General features: G+C 57.3%; 1 protein-coding gene across 4 annotated transcripts in view; it reads left to right on the plus strand.

Annotated features, from left to right (window-relative positions):
- The first annotated feature begins 348 nt into the window (after positions 1-348).
- Positions 349-18,773, plus strand: part of NRBP2 (nuclear receptor binding protein 2) — a 42,422-nt gene continuing 23,997 nt past the window's right edge. For 2 of the 4 annotated variants that reach the window (XM_056485806.1, XM_056485809.1), the window contains exon 1: positions 349-1,102. In XM_056485806.1, coding sequence (XP_056341781.1) covers positions 986-1,102 — 117 coding nt within the window. In that variant the 5' untranslated portion in view covers positions 349-985. The remainder of the gene's footprint in view (positions 1,103-18,773) is intronic. The other 2 variants (XM_056485808.1, XM_056485807.1) reach the window with 1 other exon arrangement.

The following is an 18,773-nucleotide window of genomic DNA, read 5'->3' on the forward strand; positions in this document are numbered from 1 at the left end:
AGAGACTTCCCAGCGGAATGAAAACATCTGCTGGGCACCGGCGGGGGCGGCTCCGGATTCTGGGGGGGCCCGGACAGGGGGACACGAACCGGGAGGGGTTCGGGGATTCGGGGGGATCGGGGATCCCGGGGGGTGCAGGGGGTTCGGGGGGTCCCGGGGATCCCGGGGGGTGAGGGGTGTGGGGGTTTTGAGATTTCGGGTTTTCGGCGTTTTGGGATTTCGGGGTTTCGGGATTTCGGGTTTTGGGGATTTTGGGTTTCGGGGTTTCGGGGTTTCAGAGTTTTGGGATTTCGGGTTTCAGGGTTTCGGGTTTTCGGGGTTTCAGGGTTTTGGAATTTCGGGATTTCGGGGTTTTGGAATTTCGGGGTTTCGGGATTTCGGGGTTTCGTGTTTTCGAAATTTCGGGGTTTCGGTGTTTCGGGATTTCAGGTTTTCGGGATTTCAGGGTTTCGGGTTTTCGGGGCCCCTCCCGGCGGGGCGGGGCGTGCGCGGCCGCACGTCCGGAGCGGGGCGGGACGAGCCCGGGCCGGCCCCGCGCGGCACCGGCAGAGCGCGGCGGGGCTCGGGGGGTGCGGGGCCGTGCGGGGCCGTGCGGGGCCGTGCGGTCCGGGAGCTCGGCTCGGTTCGGCTCGGATCGCTCCGGTTCGGCGCTGCATCAGCTCGGCTCGACGTGATTCGGAGCGGATCGGGTCGGATCGGATCAAAGCGGATCGGGTCGAATCGGATCGGATCAAAGCGGATCGGGTCGGACTAGAGCTCAGCACAGCTCGGCACAGCTTCGCACAGCCCGGCTCGGCACAGCTCGGAACAGCTCGGCACAACCCGGCACAACCCGGCACAACCCGGCACAGCCCTGTACAGCTCGGCACAGCCCTGTACAGCTCGGCTCAGCTCGGAAGAGCCCCGCACAGCTCCTTACAGCCCCGTACAGCTCCGCACAGCCCGCACAGCCCGCACAGCCCGCGCAGCGCCGTTCGCCGCCGGGATGGCGGTGCCGGAGCCGGACGCGCGGCTGGCGCAGGAGAAGGAGGAGGAGAGCGAGGAGGAGAGCGAGGTGCTGGAGGAGAGTCCGTGCGGCCGCTGGCAGAAGCGCCGCGAGCAGGTGGGACGGGAAGGCGGCAGGGCGGCCATGGAGCGCGGGCAGGCCGGGAACGGGGATGGGGATGCGGGAAATGGGGATGGGAATGGGGATGAAGCTGCAGGGGAATGGGGATGCGGGGAATGGGGATGGGAATGGGGGTGAAGCTGCCGGGGAATGGGGATGGGGATGCGGGGAAATGGGGATGGGAATGGGGATGAGGCTGCCGGGGAATGGGGATGGGGATCCGGGGAAATGGGGATGGGAATGGGGGTGAAGCTGCCGGGGAATGGGGATGGGGATCCGGGGAATGGGGATGGGAATGCGGATGAGGCTGCCGGGGAATGGGGATGAGGCTGCAGGGGAATGTGGATGGGAATGGGGACCCGACCGCCGGGCCCTGCGGAGCCCCGGGCTGTGCAATCGCGACCCTCGCCCATCGCGCAGTCCCCGAGCCCGGAATGCCCGCGATGGCCGCGGCCGGAGGGCGATGCAGGGAGCGGCTCCGCGGGGAGAGAGTCCCCGGGGAGGAAAGCCGAGCTCGCCTTGGCTCCGTGTTTCGTGCCGAGCTCACCTTGGCTCGGTGTTTTGAGCCGCTATGAAAAGCCGAGTTCGCCTTGGCTCGGTTCTCTGAGCCGCTGTGGAAAGCCGAGCTCGCCTTCTCTCGGTGTTTTGTGCCGGTATGGAAAGCCGAGCTCGCCTTGGCTCGGTGTTTTGTGCCGAGATCACCTCGTCTCGGTGTTTTGTGCCAGTCTGGAAACCGAGCTCGCTTTTGCTCCGTTCTCTGTGCCAGTGAGGAAAGCCGAGCTCGCCTTGGCTCGGTGTTCCGTGCCGAACGCGCCTCATCTCGGTGTTTTGTGTCGCTATGAAAAGCCGAGCTCGCCTTCTCTCGGTGTTTTGTGGTGAGCTCGCCTCGTCTTGGTGCGGGGAGCCCGGTGAGGGCTCGTTGTGCCCAGGTGCGCAGGGCCCGGGCTGATCCCACCGTGTGTGTGTGTGTGAGAGGAGCCGATCCCACCCCGTGTGTGTGTGTGAGGAGCCGATCCCACCGTGTGTGTGTGTGTGAGAGGAGCCGATCCCACCGTGTGTGTGTGTGAGAGGAGCCGATCCCACCGCGTGTGTGTGTGTGAGGAGCCGATCCCACCCCGTGTGTGTGTGTGAGGAGCCGATCCCACCGTGTGTGTGAGGAGCCGATCCCACCCCGTGTGTGTGTGAGAGGAGCCGATCCCACCGTGTGTGTGAGGAGCCGATCCCACCGTGTGTGTGAGGAGCCGATCCCACCCCGTGTGTGTGTGTGAGGAGCCGATCCCACCGTGTGTGTGTGAGAGGAGCCGATCCCATCCCGTGTGTGTGTGTGAGGAGCCGATCCCACCCCGTGTGTGTGTGAGGAGCCGATCCCACCGTGTGTGTGTGTGAGAGGAGCCGATCCCACCGTGTGTGTGTGTGTGAGGAGCCGATCCCACCGTGTGTGTGTGAGGAGCCGATCCCACCGTGTGTGTGTGTGTGAGGAGCCGATCCCACCGTGTGTGTGTGAGAGGAGCCGATCCCACCCCGTGTGTGTGAGAGGAGCCGATCCCACCGTGTGTGTGTGTGTGAGGAGCCGATCCCACCCCGTGTGTGTGAGGAGCCGATCCCACCGGGTGTGTGTGTGTGAGGAGCCGATCCCACCGTGTGTGTGTGTGTGAGAGGAGCCGATCCCACCGTGTGTGTGTGAGGAGCCGATCCCTCCGTGTGTGTGTGTGTGTGTGTGAGGAGCCGATCCCACCCCGTGTGTGTGTGTGTGAGGAGCCGATCCCACCCCGTGTGTGTGTGAGGAGCCGATCCCACCGTGTGTGTGTGTGAGAGGAGCCGATCCCACCGTGTGTGTGTGGGAGCCGATCCCACCGTGTGTGTGTGAGGAGCCGATCCCACCGTGTGTGTGTGAGGAGCCGATCCCACCGTGTGTGTGTGTGTGAGAGGAGCCGATCCCACCGTGTGTGTGTGAGGAGCCGATCCCTCCGTGTGTGTGTGTGTGTGTGTGAGGAGCCGATCCCACCGTGTGTGTGTGTGTGAGGAGCCGATCCCACCGTGTGTGTGTGTGTGAGAGGAGCCGATCCCACCCCGTGTGTGAGGAGCCGATCCCACCGTGTGTGTGTGTGAGGAGCCGATCCCACCGTGTGTGTGTGTGAGGAGCCGATCCCACCCCGTGTGTGTGTGAGAGGAGCCGATCCCACCCCGTGTGTGTGTGAGAGGAGCCGATCCCACCCCGTGTGTGTGTGTGTGTGAGGAGCCGATCCCACCGTGTGTGTGTGTGAGGAGCCGATCCCACCGTGTGTGTGTGAGAGGAGCCGATCCCACCGTGTGTGTGTGTGAGAGGAGCCGATCCCACCGTGTGTGTGTGTGAGGAGCCGATCCCACCCCGTGTGTGTGTGTGAGAGGAGCCGATCCCACCGTGTGTGTGAGGAGCAGCTCAGGAGGGATCCTGTGGAAATCCCGTGTGTGTTCTGGTGCCCAGCAGTGTTTGATGTGAGGATTCCAGTGCTGGTTTCGTGCAGGAGATCTCTGGGGTGGTGCTGCCTTGCCCAGATGTGGCCCAGGGGTGACAGAAACGGGAACCCCTCAGTGCCACCCCCACACCAGAGCTTTGTGTCACCATCTCTGTGCCGCTCTCCCTGTCTGCTGGGAGAGGTGGGAAGGGTGGCTCAGCCTTCCCAGATGTGGCTCAGCCTTTCCAGATGTGGCTCCGCCCTTCCAGATGTGGTTCAGCCCACCCAGATGTGGCTCAGCCCTTCCCAGATGTGGTTCAGCCCTCCCAGATGTGGCTCAGCCCTTCCATGTGAGGCTCAGCCCTCCCAGATGTGGTTTTACCTTCCCAGATGTGCCTCAGCCCTCCCAAATGTGGCTCAGCCCTCCCAGATGTGGCTCAGCCCTTCAAGGGGTGGCTCAGCCCTTCCAGATGTGGGGCGGATTTTGGGAGATTTAACATCCCCTGGGTGTGGCTTGGGCACACGGGTCAGTGCTGGGGGCAGGATGGACTCACTGGGCTCAGAGGATTCCCCAGCCCAAACCCTTCCCCAGTTCTGGGGTTCTGAAAGGTGAAAATTAAATTTAATGGAGGTGGATGGTGTGGGCACAAGGAGAGCAGCTCGATTTACACACAGGGCTGTGCTGGGCCTGCCCTGCCCCCGGGAAAAACCTCCCTTCCCAAACTACTCTGCCTATTTGTGATCTTTTAGTGCCTATTTATCCCTATTTGTGATCCTTTTTATACCTATTTATCCCTATTTTTTGTAATTTTAATGCCCATTTATCCCTGTGCGAGATCCTTTTTATAACTGTATATCCCTATTTATGATCCTTTTTATGCCTATTTATCCCTATTTGTGATCCTTTTAGAACCTATTTATCCCTATTTGTGATCCTTTTTATACCTATTTATCCCTATTTGTGGTTATTTTAGTGTCCATTTATCTCTGTTTGTGATCCTTTTCATGCTGGGATCACTCTGGTTTATCAGAGAGAATCCAAGGGGAGAATCCATGGGGAGAATCCATGGGGAGAATCCAAGGAGAGAATCCATGGGGAGAATCCAAGGGGAGAATCCATGGAGAGAATCCATGGAGAGAATCCATGGAGAGAATCCCTGAGAGAATCCAATGGGAGAATCCATGGGGAGAATCCATGGAGAGAATCCCTGGGGGGAATCCATGGGGAGAATCCATGGAGAGAATCCCTGAGAGAATCCATGGGGAGAATCCATGGAGAGAATCCATGGGGAGAATCCATGGGGAGAATCCCTGAGAGAATCCATGGAGAGAATCCCTGGGAGAATCCCTGGGAGAATCCATGGGGAGAATCCATGGGGAGAATCCATGGAGAGAATCCATGGGGAGAATCCATGGAGAGAATCCATGGAGAGAATCCCTGAGAGAATCTATGGAGAGAATCCATGGAGAGAATCCATGGGGAGAATCCAAGGGGAGAATCCATGGGAAGAATCCATGGGGAGAATCCAAGGGGAGAATCCATGGAGAGAAGCCATGGGGAGAATCCATGGAGGGAATCCATGGAGAGAATCCCTGAGAGAATCTATGGAGAGAATCCATGGAGAGAATCCATGGGGAGAATCCAAGGGGAGAATCCATGGGAAGAATCCCTGAGAGAATCCATGGGGAGAATCCATGGGGAGAATCCATGGAGAGAATCCCTGAGAGAATCCATGGGGAGAATCCAAGGGGAGAATCCATGGGGAGAATCCATGGGGAGAATCCATGGAGAGAATCCCTGAGAGAATCCATGGGGAGAATCCATGGGGAGAATCCATGGAGAGAATCCCTGAGAGAATCCCTGGGAGAATCCATGGGGAGAATCCATGGGGAGAATCCCCGGAGGGACCCCCGGAGGGATCTCCCGGTTCCCTCCCGCCCCATCCCGGATCTCCCGTCCCGCTCCGGGTTTGGCTCATCCCGGGATGGAAAAGGGAAAAGGGAAAAGGGAAAAGGGAAAAGGGAAAAGGGAAAAGGGAAAAGGGAAAAGGGAAAAGGGAAAAGCGAAGCAGCACCGCGGGGTTGCTGAGGCAGCATTTCGGGGCACCCGGGCTCGGTAAAATCGCGGATTTTTTTGAGCCGGGCTGGGGGCGTCGCTGCGGTTCCGGCCGAGCAGCGAATGGAAACAGAGCTGGAAACGCCGAGCGGGCTCTGGAATCCCCGTTCCCATTTTTAGGCATTAACCGGCTGCGGGTGGCGGCTCGTGCTGGATGGTTTGGGGTGGCGCCAACTGTGCAATATCTGCCGCGGGGCTATTTTTATTTTAATTTTATTTTATTTTTTTAAAATTTTTATTTTTATTTTTATTTTTATTTTTATTTTTATTTTTATTTTTATTTTTATTTTTATTTATATTTTTATTTTTATTTTTTCTAGTTTTATTATTAATTTTATTCTTATTCTTATTCTTACTCTTATTCTTATTCTTATTCTTATTCTTATTCTTATTCTTATTCTTATTCTTATTTTTTATTTTTATTTTTAATTTTTATTTTTATTTTTATTTTTATTTTTATTTTTATTTTTATTTTTATTCTCATTTTTATTTTTTAGTTTTAGTTTTAGTTTTAGTTTTTTTATTTTATATTTTTATTTATTTTTATTTTTATTTTTATTTTTATTTTTATTTTTATTTTTATTTTATATTTATATTTATATTTTTATTTTCATTTTTAAAGGCTGCTTTGTTGCCAGCCATCCCCAGGGATCTGGCACGGAGTGTGAGGAGCTTTTCCAGCTCGGGGGGACTCTGCTCCTTTTCCTGCCAATCCTTTCTTCTTCCCCCTCCTGCTTCCGTGGGTGTCACTCGGGGGCGGCCCCGTGAGCTGCACCTCCAACACTTCGGGTTAATAGCCAGGAATGTGGGACGGCGGCCGAGTTTGGGGTTAACATGCAAGAATTGTGGCAAATATCCAGGAGTTTCGGGTTAATAGCTAAAAGTTTAGGGTTAATATGCAAGAATTTTGGCTAATAGCCAGGAGTTTAGGGTTAACAGCCACGAGTTTAGGGTTAATATCCAAGAGTTTGGGGTTAATATGGAAGAATTCTGGATAATAGCCAAGATTTCGGGTTAACAGCCAGGAGTTTAAGGTTAATAGCCAAGAATTTAGGGTTAATATGCAAGAATTTTGGCAAATATCCAAGAGTTTAGGTTTAATACCCAAGAGTTTCGGGTTAATATCCAAGAGTTTAGGTTTAATATCCAAGATTTAGGGTTAATATCCATGAGTTTCAGGTTAATAACCAGGAGTTCTGGGTTAAAATCCAGGAGTTTTGGGTTAATGTCCCAGATTTAGGGTTAATATCCAGGAGTTTTGGGTTAATATCCAGGAGTTTCGGGTTAATATCCAAGATTTAGGGTTAATATTCAGGAGTTTACAGTTAATATCCAGGAGTTTCGGGTTAATATCCAGGAGTTTCGGGTTAATATCCCATATTTAGGGTTAATATCCAGGAGTTTCGGGTTAATATTCCAGATTTAGGGTTAATATTCAGGAGTTTACAGTTAATATCCAGGAGTTTCGGGTTAATATCCAAGATTTAGGGTTAATAGCCAGGAGTTCAGAGTTAATATCCCAGATTTAGGGTTGATGTCCCGCACTCGGGACAGGGAAGGCTGTCCCTGCTGTGCCCCGATCGGGGTTTTGGGGTCTCTGCCGAAGGACACCCCGAAAGGAGCTGGAATTCCGGCGGACAGCCGAGCGGACAAACGTTCTGGAGCAGCTCCCGCCCGGGGCTGTCCCGGTTCCCAGCCGGGCCGCGCTCCCCGCGCCGCGCTCCGCGTGTCCCCGAGCCCTTAATCCCGCGGATCGCGCACAATCCCCGGCCTTGTTCTGCCTGTGGGGAGGGGCTGGCGCCAGCCTGCCCGGGGCTGCAGCAGCGGCTCGAGATTGTGTGCGGGAGCACGTTCCTGTATCCATCCGTGTTCTGTACAGAAATTCTGTTTACAGCTCCTGTACCCCATCTGTACTCTGTACAGAATTCCTGTTTCCAGCTCCTTTATCCCATCTGTATTCTGTGAGGGATTCCTGGCTGCAGCTTCTTTATCCCATCCATGTTCTGTACAGAATTTCTGGGCACAGCTCCTGTATCCCATCCATGTTCTGTACAGAATTCCTGGTGCCAGCTCCTGTATCCCATCCGTGTTCTGTACAGAATTCCTGGTGCCAGCTCCTGTATCCCATCCATGTTCTGTACAGAAATTCTGTTTACAGCTCCTGTACCCCATCTGTACTCTGTACAGAATTCCTGGGCACAGCTCCCGTATCCCATCCATATTCTGTACAGAATTCCTGGTCCCAGCTCCTTTATCCCATCCGTGTTCTGTACAGAATTCCTGGCTGCAGCTCTGTGTCCCATTCGTATTCTGTGAGGGATTCCTGGGTACAGTTCCTGTATCCCATCCATATTCTGTACGGAATTCCTGGTTCCAACTCCTTTATCCCATCAATATCCTGCACAGAATTCCTGTTTCCAGCTCCTGTATCCCATCCGTGTTCAGTGAGGGATTCCTGGGCACAGCTCCTGTATCCCATCTGTATTCTGCACAGAATTCCTGTTTACAGCTCCTTTATCCCATCCCTGTTGAGCACAGAATTCCTGTTTCCAGCTCCTTTATCCCATCCATATTCTGTGAGGGATTCCTGGCTGCAGCTTCTTTATCCCATCCATATTCTGCAGAGAAATCCTGGGTACAGCTCCTGTACCCCATCCATATCCAGCACAGAATTCCTGGTTCCAGCTCCTTTATCCCATCCCTGTTGTGCACAGAATTCCTGTTTAGAGCTCCTTTATCCCCTCCATATTCTGTGAGGGATTCCTGGTTCCAGCTCCTTTATTCCATCCGTATTCTGCAGAGAATTCTTGTTTAAAACTCCTTTATCTCATCCCCATCCTGCACAGAATTTCTAGTTCCAGCTCCTTTATCCCATCCATATTCTTATTCTGCACAGAATTCCTGTTTAGAGCTCCTTTATCCCATCCATATTCTGCAGAGAATTCTTGTTTAAAACTCCTTTATCCCATCCATATTCTTATTCTGCACAGAATTCCTGGTTCCAGCTCCTTTATCCCATCCATATTCTGCAGAGAATTCTTTTTCGAAACTTCTTTATCCCATCCATATTCTTATTCTGCGCAGAATTCCTGGTCCCAGCTCCTCTATCCCATACGTGTTCTGGACTGGGCAGGGCACAGTGTAACCATGGGATGGGCACAGGGGGTCCCAGGGCTGGGTGACCCCAGGTTTATGTCCCCAGGTTTGTGACCCCAGGTTTGTGTCCCCCCCGGGGCTGGGTGACCCCAGGTTTATGTCCCCAGGTTTGTGTCCCCCCCAGGGCCGTGCACACCCTGGGGCTGAAGCAAACATTGCTCCAGGCCATGCAGGGAGCAGCTTCTCCCAGGAAACACCAGCCCTGCTCCTGCCCCACGCAGGACTCTCCTGGCTCTGCTCTGGGCAGTGGAAAAATACTCAGATCCTCCTCTGAGCCTTCCTGCAGGAGAACAGGGAGCTCAGTGTTTGCTGGGCAGCAGCTGGGCAGGAGGGCAGGGCAGGGCAGCCGTGGGCACGGGGAGAGAGGCTGTGAGCCCTGGGCACAGAGAGGAGAGGCTGTGAGCCATGGGCACAGAGAGGAGAGAGGCTGTGAGCCCTGGGCACAGAGAGGAGAGAGAAGCTGTGAGCCCTGGGCACAGAGAGGCTGTGAGCCCTGGGCACAGAGAGGAGAGAGGCTGTGAGCCCTGGGCACAGAGAGGCTGTGAGCCCTGGGCACAGAGAGAGAGGCTGTGAGCCCTGGGCACAGAGAGAAGAGAGGCTGTGAGCCATGGGCACAGAGAGGAGAGAGAAGCTGTGAGCCCTGGGCACAGAGAGGCTGTGAGCCATTGGCACAGAGAGGAGAGAGGCTGTGAGCCATGGGCACAGAGAGGCTGTGAGCCCTGGGCACAGAGAGGCTGTGAGCCATTGGCACAGAGAGGAGAGAGGCTGTGAGCCCTGGGCACAGAGAGGCTGTGAGCCCTGGGCACAGAGAGAGAGGCTGTGAGCCCTGGGCACAGAGAGAAGAGAGGCTGTGAGCCATGGGCACAGAGAGGAGAGAGAAGCTGTGAGCCCTGGGCACAGAGAGGCTGTGAGCCATTGGCACAGAGAGGAGAGAGGCTGTGAGCCCTGGGCACAGAGAGGCTGTGAGCCCTGGGCACAGAGAGGCTGTGAGCCATTGGCACAGAGAGGAGAGAGGCTGTGAGCCGTGGGCACAGAGAGGCTGTGAGCCCTGGGAACAGAGAGGAGAGGCTGTGAGCCATTGGCACAGAGAGGAGAGAGGCTGTGAGCCATGGGCACAGAGAGGCTGTGAGCCCTGGGAACAGAGAGGAGAGGCTGTGAGCCCTGGGCACAGAGAGGAGAGAGGCTGTGAGCCCTGGGCACAGAGAGGCTGTGAGCCATGGGCACAGAGAGGAGAGGCTGTGAGCCATGGGCACAGAGAGGCTGTGAGCCCTGGGCACAGAGAGAGAGGCTGTGAGCCATGGGCACAGAGAGGCTGTGAGCCCTGGGCACAGAGAGGCTGTGAGCCATGGGCACAGAGAGGAGAGAGAGGCTGTGAGCCCTGGGCACAGAGAGGCTGTGAGCCATGGGCACAGAGAGGAGAGAGGCTGTGAGCCCTGGGCACAGAGAGACTGTGAGCCATGGGCACAGAGAGGAGAGGCTGTGAGCCATGGGCACAGAGAGGAGAGGCTGTGAGCCATGGGCACAGAGAGGCTGTGAGCCATGGGCACAGAGAGGAGAGAGGCTGTGAGCCCTGGGCACAGAGAGGAGAGAGAGGCTGTGAGCCCTGGGCACAGAGAGGAGAGAGGCTGTGAGCCCTGGGCACAGAGAGGAGAGAGGCTGTGAGCCCTGGGCACAGAGAGGCTGTGAGCCCTGGGCACAGAGAGGAGAGAGGCTGTGAGCCATGGGCACAGAGAGGCTGTGAGCCCTGGGCACAGAGAGGCTGTGAGCCCTGGGCACAGAGAGGAGAGAGGCTGTGAGCCATGGGCACAGAGAGGAGAGGCTGTGAGCCATGGGCACAGAGAGGCTGTGAGCCCTGGGCACAGAGAGGAGAGAGGCTGTGAGCCATGGGCACAGAGAGGAGAGAGAGGCTGTGAGCCATGGGCACAGAGAGGAGAGAGGCTGTGAGCCATGGGCACAGAGAGGCTGTGAGCCCTGGGCACAGAGAGGCTGTGAGCCATGGGCACAGAGAGGAGAGGCTGTGAGCCCTGGGCACAGAGAGGAGAGAGGCTGTGAGCCATGGACACAGAGAGGAGAGAGGCTGTGAGCCCTGGGCACAGAGAGGCTGTGAGCCATGGGCACAGAGAGGAGAGAGAGGCTGTGAGCCATGGGCACAGAGAGGCTGTGAGCCATGGGCACAGAGAGGAGAGAGAGGCTGTGAGCCATGGGCACAGAGAGGAGAGGCTGTGAGCCATGGGCACAGAGAGGAGAGAGGCTGTGAGCCATGGGCACAGAGAGGAGAGAGGCTGTGAGCCATGGGCACAGAGAGGCTGTGAGCCCTGGGCACAGAGAGGAGAGAGAGGCTGTGAGCCATGGACACAGAGAGGAGAGGGGCTGTGAGCCATGGGTACAGAGAGGCTGTGAGCCCTGGGCACAGAGAGGAGAGGCTGTGAGCCCTGGGCACAGAGAGGCTGTGAGCCATGGACACAGAGAGGAGAGAGGCTGTGAGCCATGGGCACAGAGAGGAGAGAGGCTGTGAGCCCTGGGCACAGAGAGGAGAGGCTGTGAGCCCTGGGCACAGAGAGGCTGTGAGCCCTGGGCACAGAGAGGAGAGAGGCTGTGAGCCCTGGGCACAGAGAGGAGAGGCTGTGAGCCCTGGGCACAGAGAGGAGAGAGAGGCTGTGAGCCATGGACACAGAGAGGAGAGGGGCTGTGAGCCATGGGTACAGAGAGGCTGTGAGCCCTGGGCACAGAGAGGCTGTGAGCCATGGGCACAGAGAGGAGAGAGGCTGTGAGCCCTGGGCACAGAGAGGAGAGGCTGTGAGCCCTGGGCACAGAGAGGCTGTGAGCCCTGGGCACAGAGAGGAGAGAGGCTGTGAGCCCTGGGCACAGAGAGGAGAGGCTGTGAGCCCTGGGCACAGAGAGGCTGTGAGCCCTGGGCACAGAGAGGAGAGAGGCTGTGAGCCATGGGCACAGAGAGGAGAGGCTGTGAGCCATGGGCACAGAGAGGAGAGAGGCTGTGAGCCCTGGGCACAGAGAGGCTGTGAGCCATGGACACAGAGAGGAGAGAGGCTGTGAGCCATGGGCACAGAGAGGCTGTGAGCCCTGGGCACAGAGAGGAGAGAGGCTGTGAGCCCTGGGCACAGAGAGGAGAGGCTGTGAGCCATGGGCACAGAGAGGAGAGAGGCTGTGAGCCATGGGCACAGAGAGGAGAGAGGCTGTGAGCCATGGGCACAGAGAGGAGAGAGGCTGTGAGCCATGGGCACAGAGAGGCTGTGAGCCCTGGGCACAGAGAGGCTGTGAGCCCTGGGCACAGAGAGGCTGTGAGCCATGGGCACAGAGAGGCTGTAAGCCATGGGCACAGAGAGGCTGTGAGCCCTGGGCACAGAGAGGAGAGGCTGTGAGCCCTGGGCACAGAGAGGAGAGAGGCTGTGAGCCATGGACACAGAGAGGAGAGAGGCTGTGAGCCATGGGCACAGAGAGGCTGTGAGCCATGGGCACAGAGAGGAGAGAGAGGCTGTGAGCCATGGGCACAGAGAGGAGAGAGGCTGTGAGCCCTGGGCACAGAGAGGCTGTGAGCCCTGGGCACAGAGAGGCTGTGAGCCCTGGGCACAGAGAGGCTGTGAGCCATGGGCACAGAGAGGCTGTGAGCCCTGGGCACAGAGAGGAGAGGCTGTGAGCCCTGGGCACAGAGAGGCTGTGAGCCATGGGCACAGAGAGGAGAGAGGCTGTGAGCCCTGGGCATAGAGGGGCTGTGAGCCCTGGGCACAGAGAGGCTGTGAGCCATGGACACAGAGAGGAGAGAGGGGCTGTGAGCCCTGGGCACAGAGAGGCTGTGAGCCATGGGCACAGTCCTGCCAGCCCTGGGCACGGGGGGAAGGAGAGAGGCTGCGAGCCCTGCCTCCTTCCAGCAGCATTCCCAAGCATCCCTGCTGAGGATCCATGCTCAGGATCCTGCTCAGGATCCTGATCCAGATCCTGCTGAGGATCCCTACTCAGGATCCCTGCTCAGGATCCCTGCTTGAGATCCTGCTCAGGATCCCTGATCCAGATCCTGCTGAGTATCTCCACTGAGGATCCCTACTCAGATCCTTGCTCAGGATCCCTGCTTGAGATCCTGCTGGGGATCCTGCTGAGGATTCCTGCTCCAGATCCTGCTCAAGATCCCTGCTCAGGATTCCTGCTGAGGATCCCTGTTCCAGATCCCTGATCCAGATCCTGCTGAGGATCCTGTTGAGGATCCATGCTGAGGATCCCTGCTCAGGATCCCTGCTGAGGATCCCTGCTGGGATTTCAGGCACCCCTGTGCTCTGGGGCTGCCAGGCAGGAATCTCCTGGGAATGGCCAGTGCCCTCTGCCAGAGAGCAGTGCTGGACACTGGGGTGGCATTTGGGGAAGGAATTCCTCCCTGGGAGGGTGGGCAGGTGTTGCAATGGAACTCCCAGGGCTGCCCCTGGATCCCTGGCAGTGTCCAGGTCAGGCTGGACGGGCCTTGGGGCGCCTGGGCTAGTGAAGGTGTCCCTACCATGGCAGGGGGTGAGATCAGCTGAGCTTTGAGGTCCCTTCCTGACATTTGGTGATTCTGAGGCAGGGAGAGCTCAGGCTGTGCCCCTGTTTGGCACGGGGCTGAATTAGTGCTGAGCTCCTGGCTTGGTGACACAGCATCAAATGCTTCACTGGAATCAAAATATTTTCCCTTCCGTGCGCTCCCCTCACTGCTGGGTGTGGAACGGGGTGGCAGGGACAGAACAGGTTTGTCTGGCACTGCCACAGGGCCGGGCTGCTCTGCCCTGTGCCTGGGGTGTCTCCAGGTCTGAGTGTCCCCAGGTCTGAGTGTCCCCAGGTCTGAGTGGCCCCATCCCTGAGTGTCCCCAGCTCTGAGTGTCCCCAACCCTGAGTGTCCCCAGCTCCGAGTGTCCCCAGCCCTGAGTGTCCCCAACCCTGAGTGTCCCCAGCTCTGAGTGTCCCCAACCCCTGGTGTCTCCAGCTCTGAGTGTCCCCAACCCTGAGTGTCCCCATCCCTGAGTGTCCCCAGCTCTGAGTGTCCCCAGCTCTGAGTGTCCCCAACTCTGAGTGTCCCCAGGTCTGAATGTCCCCAGCTCTGAGTGTCCCCAACCCCGAGTGTCCCCAGCTCCGAGTGTCCCCAGCCCTGGATGTCCCCAGGTCTGAATGTCCCCAGCTCTGAGTGTCCCCAGCCCCGAGTGTCCCCAGCCTGAGTGTCCCCAGCCCTGAGTGTCCCCATCCCTGAGTGTCCCCAGCCCCGAGTGTCCCCATCCCTGAGTGTCACCATCCCTGAGTGTCCCCATCCCTGAGTGTCCCCTGCCCCGAGTGTCCCCATCCCTGACTGTCACCAGCCCTGAGTGTCCCCAACCCTGAGTGTCTCCATCCCTGAGTGTCCCCATGCCCAAGCGTCCCCAACCCTGAGTGTCCCCAGCCCTGAGTGTTCCCAGCTCTGAGTGTCCCCATCCCTGAGTGTCCCCAGCCCCGGGTGTCACCAGCCCCGAGTGTCACCAGCCCCGAGTGTCCCCAGCCCTAAGTGTCCCCAGCTCTGAGTGTCCCCATCCCTGAGTGTCCCCATTCCCGAGTGTCCCCATTCCCAAGTGTCCCCAGCCCCGAGTGTCCCCAGCCCTGAGTGTCCCCAGCCCCGTGCTGCCACTCCCTGTCCCTGAGCCCTGGGGACGTGCAGGACACAGCCCAGGTGTCCCTGATGGGGCCTCAGTTCTCTCAGCTCCTATTTTTTTCCTTTCCGTGTTTTCTGAAGCGATTTCTGTGTTGCGACATCCACCCCTGCCCTGCCCGGGGCCACAGCCGGGGACAGAGTGACACGGCCTGGGGCAGGGCTGGGGGGCACGGGGTGTGGGGGGAAACGGGGTTTGGGGGGACACGGGGTGTGGGGGGACACAGGGTGTGGGGGGACACGGGGTGTGGGGGGCACGAATTCACGAATTTTGGGGGCACACGGTGGCCCAGTGCCAGCAGCCCCAGCCCCCAGCACACGGTGACAATGCCCCTGTCGCCCAGCTCTTGTGACACAGTGACAGTGTCCCTGTCCCCCAGCTCCAGGACATGGTGACAGTGTCCCCGTCCCCCAGGACAAGGTGACACAGTGACAATGTCCCTGTCCCCCAGCTCCAGGACATGGTGACAGTGTCCCTGTCCCCCAGCTCAAGGACACGGTGACAGTGTCCCCGTCCCCCAGCTCTAGGGACACAGTGACAGTGTCCCTGTCCCCCAGGACAAGGTGACACAGTGACAGTGTCCCTGTCCCCCAGCTCCAGGACATGGTGACACTGTCCCTGTCCCCCAGCTCTAGGGACACAGTGACAGTGTCCCTGTCCCCCAGCCCCAGGACACGGTGACAGTGTCCCCATCCCCCAGCTGGCCCTGCAGCCCCCAGCCCCCAGCCCCCAGCCCTTCCCGGGCCTGTCTCAGCCCTCGCTGCCAAGAAAAGCCCAGAAGGGAGCGATTGATTGGAAGCTGCAACCCGAGCTTTGGGAATCCGGCCTGGCCCCGGTCCCAGCAGAGCCTCCCCAGCCCAGCCGGAGCCGCGTGGGGCTCAGCGGGCAGGGCCCGGGGCCAGCGGGACCACGGGATAACCTGGGGGATAAACCAGGGGGGATAAAAGCAGGGGGGATAAATCACAGGAAATAAACCATGGGGGATAAACCACACAGGATAAATCACAGGAAATAATGGGGGCTCAACCACGGGAATTAAACCATGGGGGATAAACCATGGGGGACAAACCAGGGAGGAGAAATCACGGGAAATAAAGCATCGGGATAAATCATGGGGGAGAAACCATGGGGGATAAACCACGGGGGTATAAACCATGGGGGATAAACCATGGGAAATAAATGGGGATCAACCACAGGGGATAAACTGTGGGGGAGAAACCATGGGGGATAAACTACGGGGGGATAAACCATGGGGGGATAAACCATGGGGGATAAACCATGGGGGATAAACCATAGGGGGATGAACCATGGGGGAGAAACCACGGGGGATAAACCACGGGGGGATAAACCACGGGGGGTATAAACCATGGGGGATAAACCATGCGGGATAAACCATGGGGGGATAAACCATGGGGGATAAACCATAGGGGATAAACCATGGGAAATAAATGGGGATCAACCATAGGGGATAAACTGTGGGGGATAAACCACAGGGGGATAAACCACAGGGGAATGAACCATGGGGGAGAAACCATGGGGGATAAACCTCAGGGGGATAAACCATGGGGGGATAAACCATGGGGGATAAACCATGGGGGATAAACCATGGGAAATAAATGGAGATCAACCATAGGGGATAAACTGTGGGGGAGAAACCATGGGGGATAAACTACGGGGGGATAAACCATGGGGGGATAAACCATGGGAAATAAATGGGGATCAACCACAGGGGATAAACTGTGGGGGAGAAACCCTGGGGGATAAACCACGGGGGGAGAAACCATGGGGAATAAATGGGGATAAACCAGGGGGGAGAAACCAGGGGGAATAACCAGGGGGGATAAACCACAGGGGATAAACCATGGTCTATAAACCATGGGGGGATAAACCATGGAGGATAAACCATGGGAAATAAACCATGGGGGAGATATCACAGGAAAGAAACTATGGGGATAAATCACGGGGGATAAACCACAAGAAATAATGGGGGTGTAAATCATGGCAAAAAAATCACGGGGGATAAACCACGGGAAATAAAGCATGGGGGATAAACCATGGAGAATAAACCATAGGGGAGAAATCACGGGGGGATAAACTGTACGGAAGAGACCACGGGGATAAACCACGGGGGTATAAACCATGGGAAATAAAAACCACAGGGATAAATCATGGGAAATAACAGGGGATAAACCACAGGAGATAAATTATAGGGGGATAAACCATGGGGGATAAACCATGGGGGAATAAAACACGGGAGAGAGACCATGGGGGATAAACCACAGGGGAGGGATCACAGGGGATAAACCATGGGGATAAATCACGGGACGTAAGAGGGGATAAACCACAAAGGATAAATGAGAGTGGGATAAACCATGGGGGAATAAAGCACGGGGGAGAGACCACAGCGATAAACCACAGGGGAGAGACCATGTGGGAGAAATCACAGGAAATAAACCATGGGGATAAACCAAGGGGGATAAACCACGGGCAGCAGACCATGGGGGATAAATCACAGGGGAGAGATCACAGTGGGATAAACCACGGGGGAAATAAACCATGGGGGATAAACCATGGGGGAGAAATCACGGGAAATAAACCGTAGGGGATAAATCACAGGGGATAAACCACAGGATATAAACCATGGGGATAAATCATGGGGGATAAACCACAGGGAGATAAACCAAGGGGGATAGGCCACAGAGGAAATAAACCACAGGGGATAAACCACAGGGGAGATAAACCACAGGGATAAATCATGGGAAATAAACCATGGGGGATAAACCACAGGCGACAGACCACGGGCAACAGACCACGGAGACCTGCGCCGCTGCCTGTTGTCCCAGTCAGGCTGTGTGGAAACTGCCACGTTTATTTATTTATGGAGGCCAGGCCGGGGCTGGGAGCGGGAGCAGCTGCTGGGGATCATCAGCTTTGTTCTCACCCAGCACAAGCCAGAGCACGTTCACGTCCGCGCTGGGTGGGGAAGGTTCCTCCTCCCCGTCACGTTCCGGAGCTCCCAGGTCCTGGCAGAGCCACTGCCCAAACCCTGAGCACCTCGGGCTCACAGAGCAGCTTCTTGGAGCTGGGGGAACCCCCCGGGCTCCTGCTGGGCGTCACCGGGACCAGATGGGCTTTAGGGTCCTCCAGCCCAAAGGGCTGTGATTCTGTGATCCCCACCCTGGCTGGGTGTGCACTGGGACCACTGGGATTGCTGGGATCACTGGGATCATTGTGATTACTGGGATCACTGGGATCGTTTGGGTCTCTGGGATTGTTGGGATCACTGGGATCATTGAGATCGTTGGGGGTCACTGGGTTCACTGTGATCACTGGGATCACTGGGATCACTAGGGCCGAGCCCCTCTCCGTCCGTGCTGGGCTTTGTGCAGAGCCTGTGCCGGCAGCAGCAGGAACAGAGGTGCTTTGTGTGGCTGCAGCACGAGCTGAGCTGAGAACTGCCTGGGCGTGCCCTGCTAATGAGCTGGGGGAGCTGAGTGCCCACGGGTCCCTGACCCCCGCAGGGACCAGTGCTGGCAGCGGGATGAGCCCCAAACCCGGGCAGTGGGATGAGCCCCAAACCCGGGCAGTGGGATGAACCCCAATAGTAGGACTATCTCCAGCAGTGCAATGAGCCCCAAGCCCCAGCCCCAGCACACCATGTAGCTGCCCCAGAGCTCAGAACAATCCCTGTTTTCCTCAGGCTGCCCGAGCCATGGCAGGTGGGGTGGGCACTGTGCCCTGGAGCCCCCAGGCCCCCAGGAGGGGCAGGAGCAGCTGGGGGCTGCAGTCCCGCTCCAGCAGGGATGTTTTGGGGTAGGAAGGGTCGGGATGCAGCCCTGTCCTGGGGTGGGGACTGAGCCAGGAGGTTTTACCTGGGCTGGGGGTGGCTCCTGGAGCTTGTGGCTGCTCTGGGGACCGGGGGGGTCCTGCAGAGGTGACACCTGCAGAAGTGACACCTGCAGAGCTGCTCCACGCCGATCCTGGGCTGGGGATCTGTGGCCCCTGGGGGTGGGGAGTGCTTTCACAGGTGCTGTGCCTGCACCCGGCCCCTCAGGGGCGATGGGATGGCTGGGGTTTGTCCAGACCTTCACTTTGCCCTGCACACTGTGGGGGTGGCTCCAGTTCCCAGCCAGAGCCTCTTCCCTGCCCGCTCCAGGGACCTTCCTTCCAAAAAAGCTTTTTGGATTTTTTTTTTTTTTTTTTTGTTAAGACAGCGCCGTGTGGCCGTGGCAGGGAGTGTTGTAAGAGCACAGACTCTGCTCTCCCTGGGCAGGAGTCGGGTTTCAGGCTGGTTCTTTTGTTGTTTT

Source organism: Oenanthe melanoleuca, chromosome 2 (assembly GCF_029582105.1).
Source record: "Oenanthe melanoleuca isolate GR-GAL-2019-014 chromosome 2, OMel1.0, whole genome shotgun sequence".
Classification (NCBI taxonomy): Eukaryota; Metazoa; Chordata; class Aves; order Passeriformes; family Muscicapidae; genus Oenanthe; species Oenanthe melanoleuca.